This window comes from Balaenoptera acutorostrata, chromosome 2, assembly GCF_949987535.1.
Source record: "Balaenoptera acutorostrata chromosome 2, mBalAcu1.1, whole genome shotgun sequence".
Classification (NCBI taxonomy): domain Eukaryota; kingdom Metazoa; phylum Chordata; class Mammalia; order Artiodactyla; family Balaenopteridae; genus Balaenoptera; species Balaenoptera acutorostrata.
The window spans coordinates 51,649,757-51,665,286 of NC_080065.1; the positions used below are offsets into that span (position 1 = coordinate 51,649,757).

The window sequence follows — 15,530 nt, forward strand, 5'->3', positions numbered from 1 at the left end:
TAATCTGTGCCTGTCCCATAGACTTTTAATTATTGTAAGCTTTTAGTGCACTGGTATATAAGAAGACAAGACTGCGCTTATTATTCTTCATTTCTGAAATTTTCCTGGGTGTTTACTTTTTATGTGATTTTTTTTTTCTCATGGGAAAATACATTAAAATTTTTAAAAAATATGATTACATTTGCTATGTATCCTTTCTTTAATTGCGGTTTTCCAAAAAAACTTCTTGACCAAAAGAGATAGAGGAGGAGACTGGAATATCCATTTGAAAACAGGGATAATCTCTGTGGAAGAAAACCAGAGGTTACCGTATTATGGTTATCAAAATTCCTCATTGTGAAGCAATAATAGTGACTTGATTTTTGGAAATGCACTTGTTAAATTGATAATCTGGTAAAAAAATATGACAACACTTTTCTCTTTCCACTGTGTTGCTGAATATGAATTATCAAGATTAAGTTACATTACTCTGAAAGATTTCTCGTTAAGTTGAATAATGTTTCTCCCAACGCCCTGGCCTAAAGGAACCCCTCTCTTGAAAGAGATAGTAAGTAGGGTTCAGATGCCCCACATGTGAACTCTAGGCATCATCTGTCTGTCCTTCTCATGTCACATCTCTGCAGCTCCGTGTGCAGCATCTTTCCGGAGTTCCCACGTGGTGAAAAGATCCTTCTCTTTGTGAATGAAGGGGAACCTGGAGAAACAGTGGCCTGCTAGATAAATTTTATTCAAGTAGCATAGGTAGTGGAAGGCTGAGTCAGAGGCTTCATTACATTTCTAACATTCAAGTTCCTGTCAGGTGCTTAATCCTGAGGTAAGTCTGTGGCCTGGAGGTTTCCCCTTAATGTTTATCACTGGCCTCTGCATGTGGCCTTCAGAGAGGGTAGATGGAACTGAATGGTGTGCCAAAAAAATTCAGGGTCAGCTTCCCCATAAATAGGGAAAAGGAGTGAGGGGGATGTATGCCCTGGCCAAACCGGACAAGACTGACTGACTGGTGGCAGCGGCAGCGAGAGGCAGTTTTGATTGGCGGTGAGCTGTGGCTAGAGCTATCCAAGGAGCCGTTGCTGCCTGTGCGGGTTGAGTGTCTCATTTCTGGATCCTTCGAAGCAGCGGCCAAGTGCCATTGGTCAGGGAGGTTGTGGAGGGTTCCTGTGTGGTTCTAAGTTGAGGCTACAAGGCCTCTAAGGCCCCTTGCCACTTGGTGATTTTTGTGCACCCATGTGTGCATGTGAGCATGTTTAACAGCCTACCTCTGTACCAGCTTTTCTCTGTATGATAGGAGAGAAAATAGTCATTGTGAGCTACTTCAGCTATGGTATGCGTGCGATTTGGTGGGCTTTGCAGTTCCCCCAGCACGTACTGCTCACAGACGTTGCAGTATTGGGGCTGCCTGGAATAAAGGTGGAAGGAAGGGAGGAGTTTGTTGAGAAGAAAGCTGAGCAGGCCTACTCTACTTTAAAAAGTTGTTTAAAAAAGGGTGGAATGGTGGGGGAGAAAACGACAGATCTAGGGGATCTTGGTCAGGTATATACCACACACAGATTTAGAACAGAGTAATGATGGCTTACTCTAGGTAAGCTGTGATCTAGGTATAGGTATGATGTGGTGTATGAATATACATATATATAGGTGTGATGGTGGTATACTGCAGTAAGTGTTTTCATATGGCTGTGTAATGAACTACTTCAGCATGTCTGTTAAATAGTATTTATTTTTTACTTGTAAGGTGCAGGGAGAGGGAGGTTGGAGTGGCCTGAATGTTTTTACTTGAAAATAAAAGCTGTCATATTTTTTTCTTGCAGCTGTCAAGCACTACGCATTTCAAAAAATTAAAATATTTTGTAGCATCTGAATGCAGAAACTGAACTCTCTCCTCCCCTTCTTTCACATAGGTTTCCACTTGAGTGGCACAGTGACAGAACCTGCAATACAATCGGAGCCAGAAACTGTTTGCAACGTGGCCATCAGCTTTGATCGTTGCAAGATTACCTCAGTGACCTGCAGCTGTGGAAACAAGGACATATTTTATTGTGCCCATGTTGTGGCACTGTCTTTATACCGCATCCGCAAGCCAGATCAGGTCAAATTGCATCTTCCCATTTCAGAGACTCTCTTTCAAATGAATAGAGACCAACTACAAAAGTTTGTACAGTATTTGATCACAGTGCACCACACAGAAGTTTTGCCAACTGCTCAAAAATTGGCAGATGAAATTCTTTCCCAGAATTCAGAAATCAACCAAGTTCATGGTGAGTATAGATACTCATCCTATAGATTGCTTCTCTGGATTATTTTTCATTTATAAATTTAATTCTTTTGCCTGAAAATGAATTAAATATGAATTAGATCATCAACATTGCTCTTAGGTAGCTGAAGGTTTAAATTTAGTTTTGCATCCTAAAACATTTCTTTTGAAGTGTTTTGTACCTTCTACTAGATACCAAGTCTTTTCTGCTCAGAAAAATCTCTCATTTGTTAAAGCTTGGCTCTTATATGTTTATGTTTTGTAAAATTTCATCAAATACTAGATATCAGTTATAGTAAACACAAATTCACCTTTGTCAGCTGTTGTCAGTAAACTGACTTGCGCATATTCAGAATATTTTTCATTTTCTTAAAAAATTTATTTTCCAAGGCAGTAAGTTTCTGATATGACGCCTCATATTAAGAAAGTAACTTATTCTTAGAAAAAGATGAGAATTTATATAGAGAGAGTTTAGGATATGACTATTATTGTGTGTAAGAAATCTCAAAAAGGGTTTCTTTTAAGTCTTTTATACACTGAACTTCTTACCTCACTTATTTGTAAATACATGTATCAACTGTCAACATATACTTGAAATATGGGACCAGTCAGTCACTCACCCCTATCCTAAGGTTTTCTTCAAAGTCCTTACTTGATGTAGCAAATATAAATGTATAAGGAAAGCAGTTTGAGATCATTTCTTAAAAACTTTTAAAATTGTGAGATATAGCACAGAAAAGTACATAAAATATGTATGTGTAGATTAACAAAGTGAACCAACATCCAGGCCAAGAAATAGATGACTCTCGGCACTTTGGAGGGTCCCACATGTCCCCTTCCAGTCAGTCACAGGCTCCTTTCTGTTTCCCATGGTAACCCTTGCCTGATTTTTTATGGTAATCACTTCTTTGGTGCTTTGTGTTTTAACGTTAACATCACTAAACACTGGTTTAGTCTTATCTGATTTTAAGCGTTATGTATCTGACTTCTTTCATTCAAAATCATGTTTATATGATTTACTCATATTGTTTCATGTACCTTTAGTTCATTCATTTTCATTGCTCTAAAGCAGCACTAGAAATACCAATAGAAGTACAGTGTGAACCACATGTATAAGTTAAAATATCTTATTAGCTTCACTTAAAAAGAAGCATGTAAAATTAATGTTAATAATGTTTTATTTATCTCAATATATCTAAAAATCAATTCAACATATTCATATCATCCCAACATTCATGAATATCAATTCAACAAAAATATTGATATATTTCACTTCTTTTCCATATTAAGTCTTTGAAAATCTGGTGTCTGTTTTACACTCACAGCACATCTCACATCAAACTCTAGCCACATTGCAAGTGTTCAGTAGCCACATGGTTAGTGACTACCTTATTGGACAGCACATACTCTATAGAGTATTCTAGGTATGAGGACACCACAGTTTGTCTCTTCCACTGTTGATGAACCTTGTTTTGAATAGAGCTGCTGTGAACATTGTTTTACAAGTCTCCTGGTATCTTATGATACTTTTAATATGTCTTTTATGTCAGGGGAGAATCCACATAGCCGTATTTCTTCTAGTGCTCTCCATGTCAGTCTCAGCTTTATTAAAGTAGCTTTTATAAGGTGTGTAAAGCATTTTACTTGGTAGAGTCTGCCAATGTTGAGTAACAGGATTGTAAACAACTCCGCCACAGAAGTACCCTGGACCCACCAAAAGCACATGTATTCAAGGACTTTTTAAGTAGGCTTCTGCTCTGTCATATCATCTGTCTCAATCGTGTTACCTTGTGAAAATTCAGGCCAGCTAACAGTCATCGCAGAGATTCTCAGGAGCGTATTTGTGGCTTCCTATTAAATCGCTCATTGAAGGCAGAAGAATAGCATATACCATTTCTTCAAACTTCTATGCACTCTCTCTTTTTCCTTTTTTTAAAATTCATATATTCCATTCGGTCATTTTGTCCTCTGAGTTTTAGTTTAACCAGAGGTCCACATCAACAGTAAGGTGTTTGTTCTGCATTTGTCTTCCTTGTTTTGAAGGGTAGCAGCCCCCAAAGTTTCTTATCTAAAAGCTTTTAAAATGCATTTCTGTGGCAAAATAGTGGGACTAATGAAACAATCTAAACTAAAGTTGGATGTGAGAAAGTGTTCACATGACATTATATTTCTCTCAGACTTTCTAAAATTAGAAGAAAAAGATATCTAAGGAAATATCAAGGGCAGAATGCAGGTTAGCTTTAGACTCAATGTGATTTTCAAATAACTTTTGTATGAGAACAGCTTCACGAAAGCAGTGAACTTGAGAAGTTTATCCTGCCAGCTTTCTCTCCACTTAATTTATCATAAGATTTGCTCCTAGCCTGGAAATGGGCCAATTACACAAGCTGCCTTCCTGCCTTCCATTCTAGTGTGACAAGTGGCAAAAAAAGAAGAGAGGTAGAAAGCAGGCCATGACCTTTAGTGTTGAAATGGGAAATCTGCTCCCTGGAGGGTCTTATTTTAACTGTTAGATTGATGACTTAGTAGGGGGTGGGATTTAAAATGTTTTGCAGTTATTTGACTACATGGTCCCACCTGCCTCCAAACATCTGTACATTAAGCATTTTCTAACTCATTTTTAAAGCAGTATTTCCTTGTATGGTTTCGAGGGTGTATTTTTTCTTCGAGAAAAATATCTTGAACATGAATATTGGGAAGAGTTCATTTTTCTCTAAGGAAAAGCATCACTTTTACCTTGCTAGATAAATAGGGTTAGGATAGGATTTAGATTAGATTATCTTAATAGGTATCTTAAACAGAATGAGGTTTAGCTTATCTAAATCCTTTATAAGAGAAAGTCATAATATAATTTTTCAGTAAGTACAAACTATGTTGATAACAGTAGGTTTTTCCTTTTCCTTGTAAACTTGTCCTAATGCTTCTTAAAATTCTATTAGTTGCTTTACTTACTATTTTGAAATATTTTATTTTTAAAAGAATTTTATGCTGAGGAATTAAAAGCTTTTTCGAGTCTATTTCAGGCATATTGTTTCTCAAAATTTCCTTGTAAGCTACATATTGCAAATTTATAATTGTAATAGTTTCTAGACTAAGAAACCAAGGAGAATGGGTTAGTGACTTATCCAGGGTCACAGATTGAGTGAAAGTAGTCGGAATATAGACGTAGTCATCATAATAGTTCAGTCCTTGTCGGTTTTTTACATTTCGTTTTGTTTTCATAAAATTTCCTGCATAATTGTGATTAGATTAAATCAATCACTGTATGCTAAAAAGTGGGTGTAAGATAGTTAATGTCAATGGCCCTCCAAGGAGATTGCCAGTTGTAGTTTTGCATTGATAAGCAAAATTGTTTGTCTTGGTTTTATATTAAAATGAAACTTTCTAGCTTCCATATTGTTAAGAAAAAGCTATTGTCTTTGCTAAGTATTTATTTGGAAATTTACTGATTTCTAAGTATTAACCCACTCTCTTGATTAATTCAACTCAGCCTTTTTTGGTCTTTTGTGCTTCTTATTAAAGGAGTGCATTATAAATTAGTAAATTGTGGTGTAGGGACAGAACATTGAATTTGAAACCTGGAGGCCTAGAGCACAGCATTGTCTCTTCTGTGTATTACCTATGTGACCCTGGGTGAGACTCATTTTTTTTCTCATATTTAAAATGCTCATAATCTTCACTAGCAGCGTTGGAAAAATTTTAGTCATATAATATATACATGTGTAAAATATTAAAGAAAAGAGAGAGTTTATATTATGTTGGGGTACCCATAAGTAGTCATAGTTAAAAAGAAGAGGGAAGAAACCAGTTTGGGGTATGGATGATAATAGAGTTGTAGGTCAGCTTGCTGTGCTCTGACTCTGGCACATATTTCCTCCTCTTCTACTTTTTTTCCTTTTGCTCTTTCTTTTAGTGACCTCCCTATGGGAGGGCCTGTACTGGGCAAACTACAACAAAAAGGGACAGATTGAGTGGAAACTGTGGCATTGGTCTCTGCTTGGAACAGAGGGAAAGGATGTCATTTCCATGGCCCTTTTACTCCCAGAGCTTGAGTCAATCCCAAAAGTAGGCTAGATTCATCCCTCACTTCAGTGCCATGTGTCCAGAGATGCCATCTCAGTTAGCCAGATGTAGAAGGGATGTAAAGCTGACCCTGGAGCAACTTGGGGGTTAGGGGCATCAACCGTCTGCACAGTTGAAAATCCACATGTAACTTACAGTCAGTCGGTCCTGGGTACCTGAGGTCCTCTGTACCTGTGGCTCCTCATGCCCACAGTTCTTCTGTATCTGCAGTTCCACGTCTGTGGATTCAACTGGGGATTATGTAGTACTGTAGTGTTTACTATTGAAAAAAAAAGTCCCTCTAAGTGGACCCATGCAATTCAAACCCAGTTGTTTAAGGGTCAGTTGTATTCATGTCAGGTGAGGGTGGACACGTGACATCTAAGATGTTTTTCCACTCCCGATTCTGTGACTCTTTGGTGACTGTATTTTTTACAGAGACACAGGAGTCACCTAGGATCCATACTCCAAAGATGTACCTCTTGTAGTTCTACCCAAGTGTGCATTTGAGTGTTGTTCTTCATCAGACATTTCAGTTTGTTTGAGGATGGTTCTTATAAAACTAGCACTATAAATTCCATTCATGCCTGCCTGTCCTGCTTAATTTAGCCTTCGAATGCTTCTGTGTCCCAGCCATCATATATATCAGTCTATTCAGTCTCTTCCAGATATTACCAAACAAGCAAATCTATTCGGCCATCCCATGTCTGTTGTATAGCTTATGTTTACTTGATTGTAAGCTCCATCAGGGCTGAAACTATGACCTGTGTATTTTGCCAGCCTCCCTAAGGACACTATTTAAGAAGTAATGGGCACACTGGGACTTCCCTGGGGGCGCAGTGGTTAAGAATCCACCTGCCAGTACAGAGGACACGGGTTTGAGACCTGGTCTGGGAAGATCCCACATGGCGTGGAGCAACTAAGCCCGTGCGCCACAACTACTGAGCCTGCGCTCTAGAGTCTGTGAACCACAACTACTGAGCCTGTGTGCCACAACTACTGAAGCCCACGTGCCTAGAGCCCGTGTCCACAACAAGAGAATCCACCACAATGAGAAGCCTGCGCACCGCAACAAAGAGTGGCCCCCGCTCGCCGCAACTAGAAGAAGGCCCTCGCGCAGCAACAAAGACCCAATGCAGCCCAAAAAAAAAAGTCCAGGACCAGATGGCTTCACAGGTGAATTCTATCAAACATTTAGAGAAGAGCTAACACCTGTCCTTCTCAAACTCTTCCAAAAACTTGCAGAGGAAGGAACACTCCCAAACTCATTCTACGAGGCCACCATCACCCTGATACCAAAACCAAAGATGTCACAAAAGGGAAAACTACAGGCCAATATCACTGATGAGCATAGATGCAAAAATCCTCAACAAAATACTAGCAAACTGAATCCAACAACACATTAAAAGGATCATACACCATGATCAAGTGGGATTTATCCCAGGGATGCAAGGATTCTTCAATATACGCAAATCAATCAATGTGATACACCATATTAACAAATTGAAGAATAAAAACCATATGATCATCTCAATAGATGCAGAAAAAGCTTTTGACAAAATTCAACACCCATTTATGATAAAAACTCTCCAGAAAGTGGGCATAGAGGGAACCTACCTCAACATAATAAAGGCCATATATGACAAACCCACAGCAAACATCATTCTCAATGATGGAAAAACTCAAAGCATTTCCTCTAAGATCAGGAACAAGACAAGGGTGTCCACTCTTGCCAGTATTATCCAATGTAGTTTTGGAAGTCCTAGCCATGGCAATCAGAGAAGAAAATGAAATAAAAGGAATCCAAATTGGAAATGAAGAAGTAAAACTCACTGTTTGCAGATGACATGATACTATACATAGAAAAGTCCTAAAGATGCCACCAGAAAACTACTAGAGCTAATCAATTAATTTAGTAAAGTTGCATGATACAAAATTAATACACAGAAATCTCTTGCATTCCTATGTACTAACAACGAAAGATCAGAGAAAGAAATTAAGGAAACAATCCCATTTACCATCGCAACAAAAAGAATAAAATACCAAGGAATAAACCTTACCTAAGGGGGCAAAAGACCTGTATGCAGAAAACTGTAAGATACTGATGAAAGAAATCAAAGACAACACAAACAGATGGAGAGATATACCATGTTCTTGGATTGGAAGAATCAATATATATATATTTTTAAATTATTTAATTTATTCATTTTTGGCTGCGCTGGGAATTTTTTGCTGCACGTGGGCTTTCTCTGGTTGCGGTGCGTGGGCCTCCCACCACCGTGGCTCCTCCTGCTGCGGAGCACGGGCTCTAGGCACGCGGGCCCCAGCAGTCGTGGCATGCAGTCTCAGTAGTTGTGGTGCGCGGGCACAGCAGTTGTGGCTTGCAGGCTCTAAAGTGCAGGCTCAGTAGTTGTGGCGCACGGGCCCAGCCGCCCCGCGGCACGTGGGACCCCCCCCGGACCAGGGATCAAACCCGTGTCCCCTGCACCGGCAGGCAGACTCTCAACCACTGCACCACTGGGGAAGCCCCGGAAGAATCAATATTTTGAAAATGACTGTTCTATCCAAACAATCTATAGATTCAAAGCAATACCTATCAAATTACCAACGGCATTTTTCACAGAACTAGAACAAAAAGTTTTTACAATTTGTATGGAAACAAAAGACCCTGAATAGCCAAAGCAATCTTGAGAAAGAAAAATGGAGCTGGAGGAATCAGGCTCCCGGACTTCAGATTATACTACAAAGCTACAGTAATCAAGGCAGTATAGTACTGGCACAAAAACAGAAATATAGATCAATGGAACAGGATAGAAAGCCCAGAGATAAATCCACGTGCCTGTGGTCACCTAGTCTATGACAAAGGAGGCAAAAATACACAGTGGAGAAATGACAGCCTCTTCAATAAGTGGTGCTGGGAAAACTGGACAGCTACATGTAGAAGAATGAAATTAGAACACTTCCTAACACCATACACAAAAATAAACTGAAAATGGATTAAAGACCTAAATGTAAGGCCAGACACTGTAAAACTCTGAGATGAAAACATAGGCAGAACACTCTTTGACACAAATCACAGCAAGATCTTTTTTGACCCACTCCTAGAGTAATGGAAATAAAAACAAAAATAAACAAATAGGACCTAGTGAAACTTAAAAGCTTTTGCACAGCAAAGGAAACCATAGACGAGACGAAAAGACAACCCTCAGAATGGGAGAAAGTATTTGCAAACGAAGCAACGGACAAAGGATTAAGCTCCAGAATTTACAAGCAGCTCATGCAGCTCAATATCAAAAAAGCAAACAACCCAATCCAAAAATGGGCAGAAGACCTATAAGTAGACATTTCTCCAAAGAAGACATACAGATGGCCAAGAGGCACATGAAAAGATGCTCAACATCACTAATTATTAGAGAAATGCAAATCAAAACTACAATGAGGCATCACCTCACACTGGTCAGAATGGCCATCATCAAAAAATCTACAAACAATAAACGCTGGAGAGGGTGTGGAGAAAAGGGAACCCTCTTACACTGTTGATGGGAATGTAAAGTGATACAGGCACTATGGAAAACAGTATGGAGGTTCCTTCAAAAACTAAAAATGGAACTACCATATGACCCAGCAATCCCACTACTGCACATATACCCAGAGAAAACCATAATACAGGAAGACCCGTGCACCCTGGTATTCGTAGCAGCACTATTTACAATAGCTGGGACATGGAAGCAACCTAAATGTCCATCAGCAGATGAATAGATAAAGAAGATGTGGTACATATATACAAAGGAATATTACTCAGCCATAAAAAGGAATGAAATTGGGTCATTTGTAGAGACGTGGATGGATCTAGCAAGTGTCACACAGAGTGAAGTAAGTCAGAAAGAGAAAAACAAATATCATATATTAATGCATATATGTGGAATTTTAAAAAATGGTATAGATGACCTTATTTGCCAAGCAGAAATAGAGACACAGACATAGAGAACAAATGTTGTATGGATACCAAGGGGGAAAGGGGGAGGGTGGGAGGAATTGGGAGATTGGGATTGACAGATATACAGTATTGGTACTATGTATAAAATAGACAACTGGTGGGAACATACTGTGTAGCAGAGGGAACTCTACTTAATGCACTGTGGTATCCTAAATGGTAGGGTAATCCAAAAGGGAGGGGATATATGTATATGTATGACTGATTCCTTGTGCTGTGCAGTAGAAGCCAACGCAACATTGTGGAAGCAACTGTACTCCAAAAATAAGTAAATACATAAAAATTAAAAAACAAACAAAAGAAGATGTAATGGGCACTCACAGTTTGTTAAACAAAAAGTAAGTGTCCTTTATTATGTAATAAAGGCCATTTATGAGAAACCCATAGCTAAAATCATACTCAGTGGTGAAAAGCTGAAAGCTTTTCTTCCAGGTTCAGGAACAAGACAAGGATGCCCACTTTCACCACTTCTATTTAACATAGTATTGGAAGACCTAGCCACAGCAATCAGACAAGAAAAACAAATAAAAGGCATCCAAATTGAAAGGGAAGAAGTAAAACTGTCATTATTTGCAGAGAAAGCCCTAAAGTCTCCACCCAAAAACTGGTAAATGAATTCAGTAAAGTTGCAGGATGCAAGGTTAATATACAGAAATCTGTTGCATTTCTATACACTAACAATGAAATATCAGAAAAAGAATGTAAAAAAAAGTCCTGTTAAAAATTGCATCAAAAAGAGTAAAATACCTAGGAATAAACTTAACCAAGTAGGTGAAAGACCTATACTCTGAAAACAATAAAACACTGATGAAGAAAATTGAAGATGATACAAAGAAATGGAAAGATATCTCGTGCTCTTGAATTGGAAGAATTAATATTGTTAAAATGGCTATGCTACCCAAGGCAATCTACAGATTTGATGCAATCCCTATCAAAATACCCATGACATTTTCCACAAAACTAGGACAAAAAAATCCTAAAATTCATATGGAACCACAAAAGACCCAGAATGGCCAAAGCAATCTTGAGAGAAAAGAACAAAGCTGGAGCTATCACCCTCCCGCACTTCAAACTATACTACAAAGCTACAGTAATCAAAACAGTGTAGTACTGGTACAGAAACCAGACACATAGATCAGTGGAACAGAATAGAGAGCCCAGAAATAAGTTCACACACCTATGGTCAATTAACCTACAGCAAAGGGGGCAAGAATATACAATGGAGAGAAGACAGTCTCTTCAACTTGTGGTTCTGGGAAAGCTGGATAGCCACATGTGAAACAGAGATTAGAACATTTCCTCCCACCATAAACAAAAATAAATTCAAAATGGATTAAAGACTTAAATGTAAGACCTTGAAACCATAAAACTTCTAGAAGAGAATATAGGCAGAACACTCCTTGACATAAATCATGGCAATATTTTTTTGGATCTGTCTCCTAAGGCAAAAGAAATAAAAGCAAAAATAAACAACTAGGACCTAATTAAACTTCGAAGCTTTTGCACAGCAAAGGAAACCATTGACAAAACGATAAGACAGCCTATGGAATGGGAGAAAATATTTGCAAATGATATGACCGACAAGGGATTAATATCTAAAATATACAAACAGCTCATGGAACTCAGAATCAAAAAAAATAAAAATAAAATAAAATCTTATATGTTCTGGTATAATGTTATAAGTCATAATTCTAGTTATTACTTTAAAATGTATATCTCAGAAATAACTAAATTTCCTTGTCAATTGCATTATTATGAACTTTCATCAAATCTTAAAAAAAAAAAAACCCAATCAAAAAATGGGCAAAGACCTGAAGAGACATTTTTTCAAAGAAGACATACAGATGGCTAATAGACACATGAAAAGATGGTCAACATCACTAATTATTAGAGAAATGCAAATTAAAACAACAATGAGATATCATCACCTCACACCTGTCAGAGTGACAATCATCAAAAAGTCTACAAATAACAAATGTTGGAGAGGATGTGGAGAAAAGGGAACCCTCATACACTGATGGTGGGAATGTAAATTGTTGCAACCACTGTGGAAAACAGTATGGAGGTTCCTCAAAAAAACAAAAACAAAAACTAAAAATAGAAATAACGGGACTTCCCTGGTGGTCCAGTGGCTAAGACTTCACACTCCCAATGCAGGGGGCCCGGGTTCGATCCCTGGTCAGGGAACTAGATCCCACATGCATGCCACAACTAAGAGTCCACATGCCGCAACTAAAAAAGATCCTTCATGCTGCAGCTAAGACCCAGCACAGCCTAAATAAATAAATATTTAAAAAAAAAAAAGAACTAACATATGATCCACTCCTGAATATATATGCAGTAAAAATGAAAACACTAATTCTAAAAGATACTTGCACCCCAATGTTCATAGCAGCACTATTTATCTAGAATAGTCAAGATGTGGAAGCAACCCAAGTGTTCATCAACTGACAAATAGTTAAAGAAGAAGTGGTATATAAATGCATTGGAATACAAGTTGGCCATATAAAAGAATGAAATTTTGCCACTTGTAGCAACATGGATGGACCTAGAGACTATTATGCTCAGTGAAATAAGTCAGACAGGGAAGGACAAATACTATATGATATCACTGATATGTGGAATCTAAAAAATAATAAAAACAAATGTATATAGCAAAACAGAAACAGACTTACAGACACAGAAAACAAATTAGTGTTACCAGAGGGGAGAGAGAAGGAAGGGAGGGGTAAATTAGGGGTATGAGATTAAGAGATACAAACTACTGTGTATAAAATAGGTAAGCAACAGGGATATTTTATATAGCACAGGAAATTTATAGCCATTATCTTGTAATAACCTTTGACGGAGTGTAATCTGTAAAAATACTGAACCACTATGCTGTACACCTAAAACTAATATAATACTGTAAATCAGCTATACTTTTAAAAAAAGTAACCATATCATTTTTTATTCCATTTTGTTCTTGTTAAGAACTTGGAGATTTATTCTTGTGCACATACTTGTTCCAAATCTAGCAGTGAGTGACAGTTGGAGTTGTTTGATGGAGGCCTCATGTCACACCTCTCTTCATTTTGTTTCTCTGTGGAAGGTCATAGTCCTTGTAATTGGGCTTGCATTAGCAACCAGTTTGTGCAGTTATCCTAGGGAGATAATTTTGTTATTACAGGCATTATCCTTTCTATTGTAGACCATTCTGGTGTTGACATTTGGTGAAACAAAGGTATGACCTACTACTGGTGGTCAATGTAATTAGCAAATCTATCTATAGGACAGAATTAAAGTTGCTTTAAATGTGCTATCTCAAAGTACAGTAGTGTGAAACTTAAAAGTAAAAAAAAGAAAAAGAAGACTGCATGTTGAAAAGATGTATGGAAGTATAGAAGTATCTGAAGATAAAAAGACAAGTACTCACTGTCTCCCAACAGCTCCCCGGCCTTAGTCTCCAGTAGCTCCCTCATTCCCTGGCAACCACGGCTGACAGTGTGGTTTAGAGTCCTCAGAGGCAGGTTTTCTTTGTGCACACATGTATGCAATTTTTAAAAAACAATTTTAAAAACTTTTTTTTGCAGTTTCTTTTTTCTTTTAATATATCATGACTGTCTTCTCTTGTTAGTACAAATAGGTCTTGTACTGTGTTAACTGTTGCATGTAGTATTATGTACTCTGGATATATTTAATCATTAACATACTGAAGGATTTTGAAGTTGTTTTCATTTTTTTCCTACTATGTGCAGTGCTGCTGTGACCATTCTTTGTGTATGTGTGGATTTGTGCAAATGCTTTTGAGGAATAGATTCTTAGTAGTAGAAATGCCAGAACAATTGGTATCGGCATTTTGGGTTTTGTAATTGCTGCCAAATTTCCCTCCAAAAATTACCAGTTTTTCCCTTAAGTTTTAATTAGACCTTGATGTTTCCATAATATGATTTTTATTTTGTTCTAAAAAATTGTTGAAATATACAATCATGTACACATGATCATCTTCACATGAAAAAACATTTTAGCAAATGAGAAGTAATCTTAGGACTTCTGTCTCCTAATTGGGAGGAGTCACATCTCTGACACGTCATGTATTTGACAGGGTAATGCAGAGACAGCCAAGTTACTTTTAGCCCAATACCCTTTATCCTTTCTCTTTTCACCTCCAAATCTTGCCTTCCCTCACACCCTATAGCCATCTCTGACACTACCCCAACTCTCATGATTTTCGGAGAATTGTTACCAGCTGTGATCAGTTTCCTTGCCATCCCTCTCTCCTTTAACTGATCCTAAGTCTTCATGTTGGCTAGATGAGCTTATTATTCCCATCTCCCTCCCTGTAGGTTTCTCTTACCTCCCACTGTAAAAGTATTCAGAGTGTTTAAGAGCTTAGAAGTTAGACAGCCTACATTAGAATTCTGGTCCCTTTGCTTTCCAGCTCTTTGAGTGGAGGCAGGGAACTGAATCTCTTCAGGGCTTTGTTTTCTTATTTGTAAAACGTGGTTAGGAAAGAGTGCCTATTTCATAAGGTTAGGAGGGTTAAAAAGGAGTAAATCTGAGTTGCTATATCTCCATCATTGTGATGTGGCAGTTGACGTGAGTCTTCAAGACAGTTGAGGAAAATATTTGTGAACTTTTTTTTAAAAAACATCTTTAAAAATAATCTGAGCAAACCATTCTTGAACCTTGCAAACATAGTAGATCTCTCTTAATAAATCTGAAGAGTCAGGTTATGTAAAAATGAGACTTTCTGAGAACTTTGCATTTAATTATTTATGTTTGTGTACCAAGTAATTGCTAATACATTAATACATTTGTTAGCTAAGTTATGGAAAATGACTTAACCTCTTAAGCACTCTATGCTTATACTCTGAATTTTTAAAATGAGCATTGGTGAATGTACAAATATTTTATTGCTTTTTATCCATATAAAATACATGATTATTTCTGTACATGAATAAGTATATCATTGAACTTCTGAAGTAAATTAAATGATAATAAGAGATGAGTAATAAAGTCAGGTGAGTGGAAAAGAATAGAGGAAGGGCTATAAACCCTGACAGGCCTATTTGAGTTCCCTGAGATGATATCCTGATTACCGTGCTACTTATTTATTTCCTTGGAATTTAGCTAAAGGGAAGGTGGCTTGTTGAGGGAGCAGAGCCTGATGCAAGCCAGGGCTCCTTCTGTCATTAGCCTGCAGGCTAAGGAAAACAGGTTGTCCTCTAACAGCTCCTGGAGAGG

At 37.8% G+C, this 15,530-nt stretch overlaps 1 protein-coding gene across 1 annotated transcript in view; it reads left to right on the plus strand.

Annotated features, from left to right (window-relative positions):
* ZSWIM6 (zinc finger SWIM-type containing 6) overlaps nucleotides 1-15,530 on the plus strand; it is a 200,662-nt gene that overhangs the window by 122,332 nt on the left and 62,800 nt on the right. Inside the window, exon 2 of the mRNA XM_057541153.1 lies at nucleotides 1,896-2,252. Coding sequence (XP_057397136.1) covers nucleotides 1,896-2,252 — 357 coding nt within the window. The remainder of the gene's footprint in view (nucleotides 1-1,895; nucleotides 2,253-15,530) is intronic.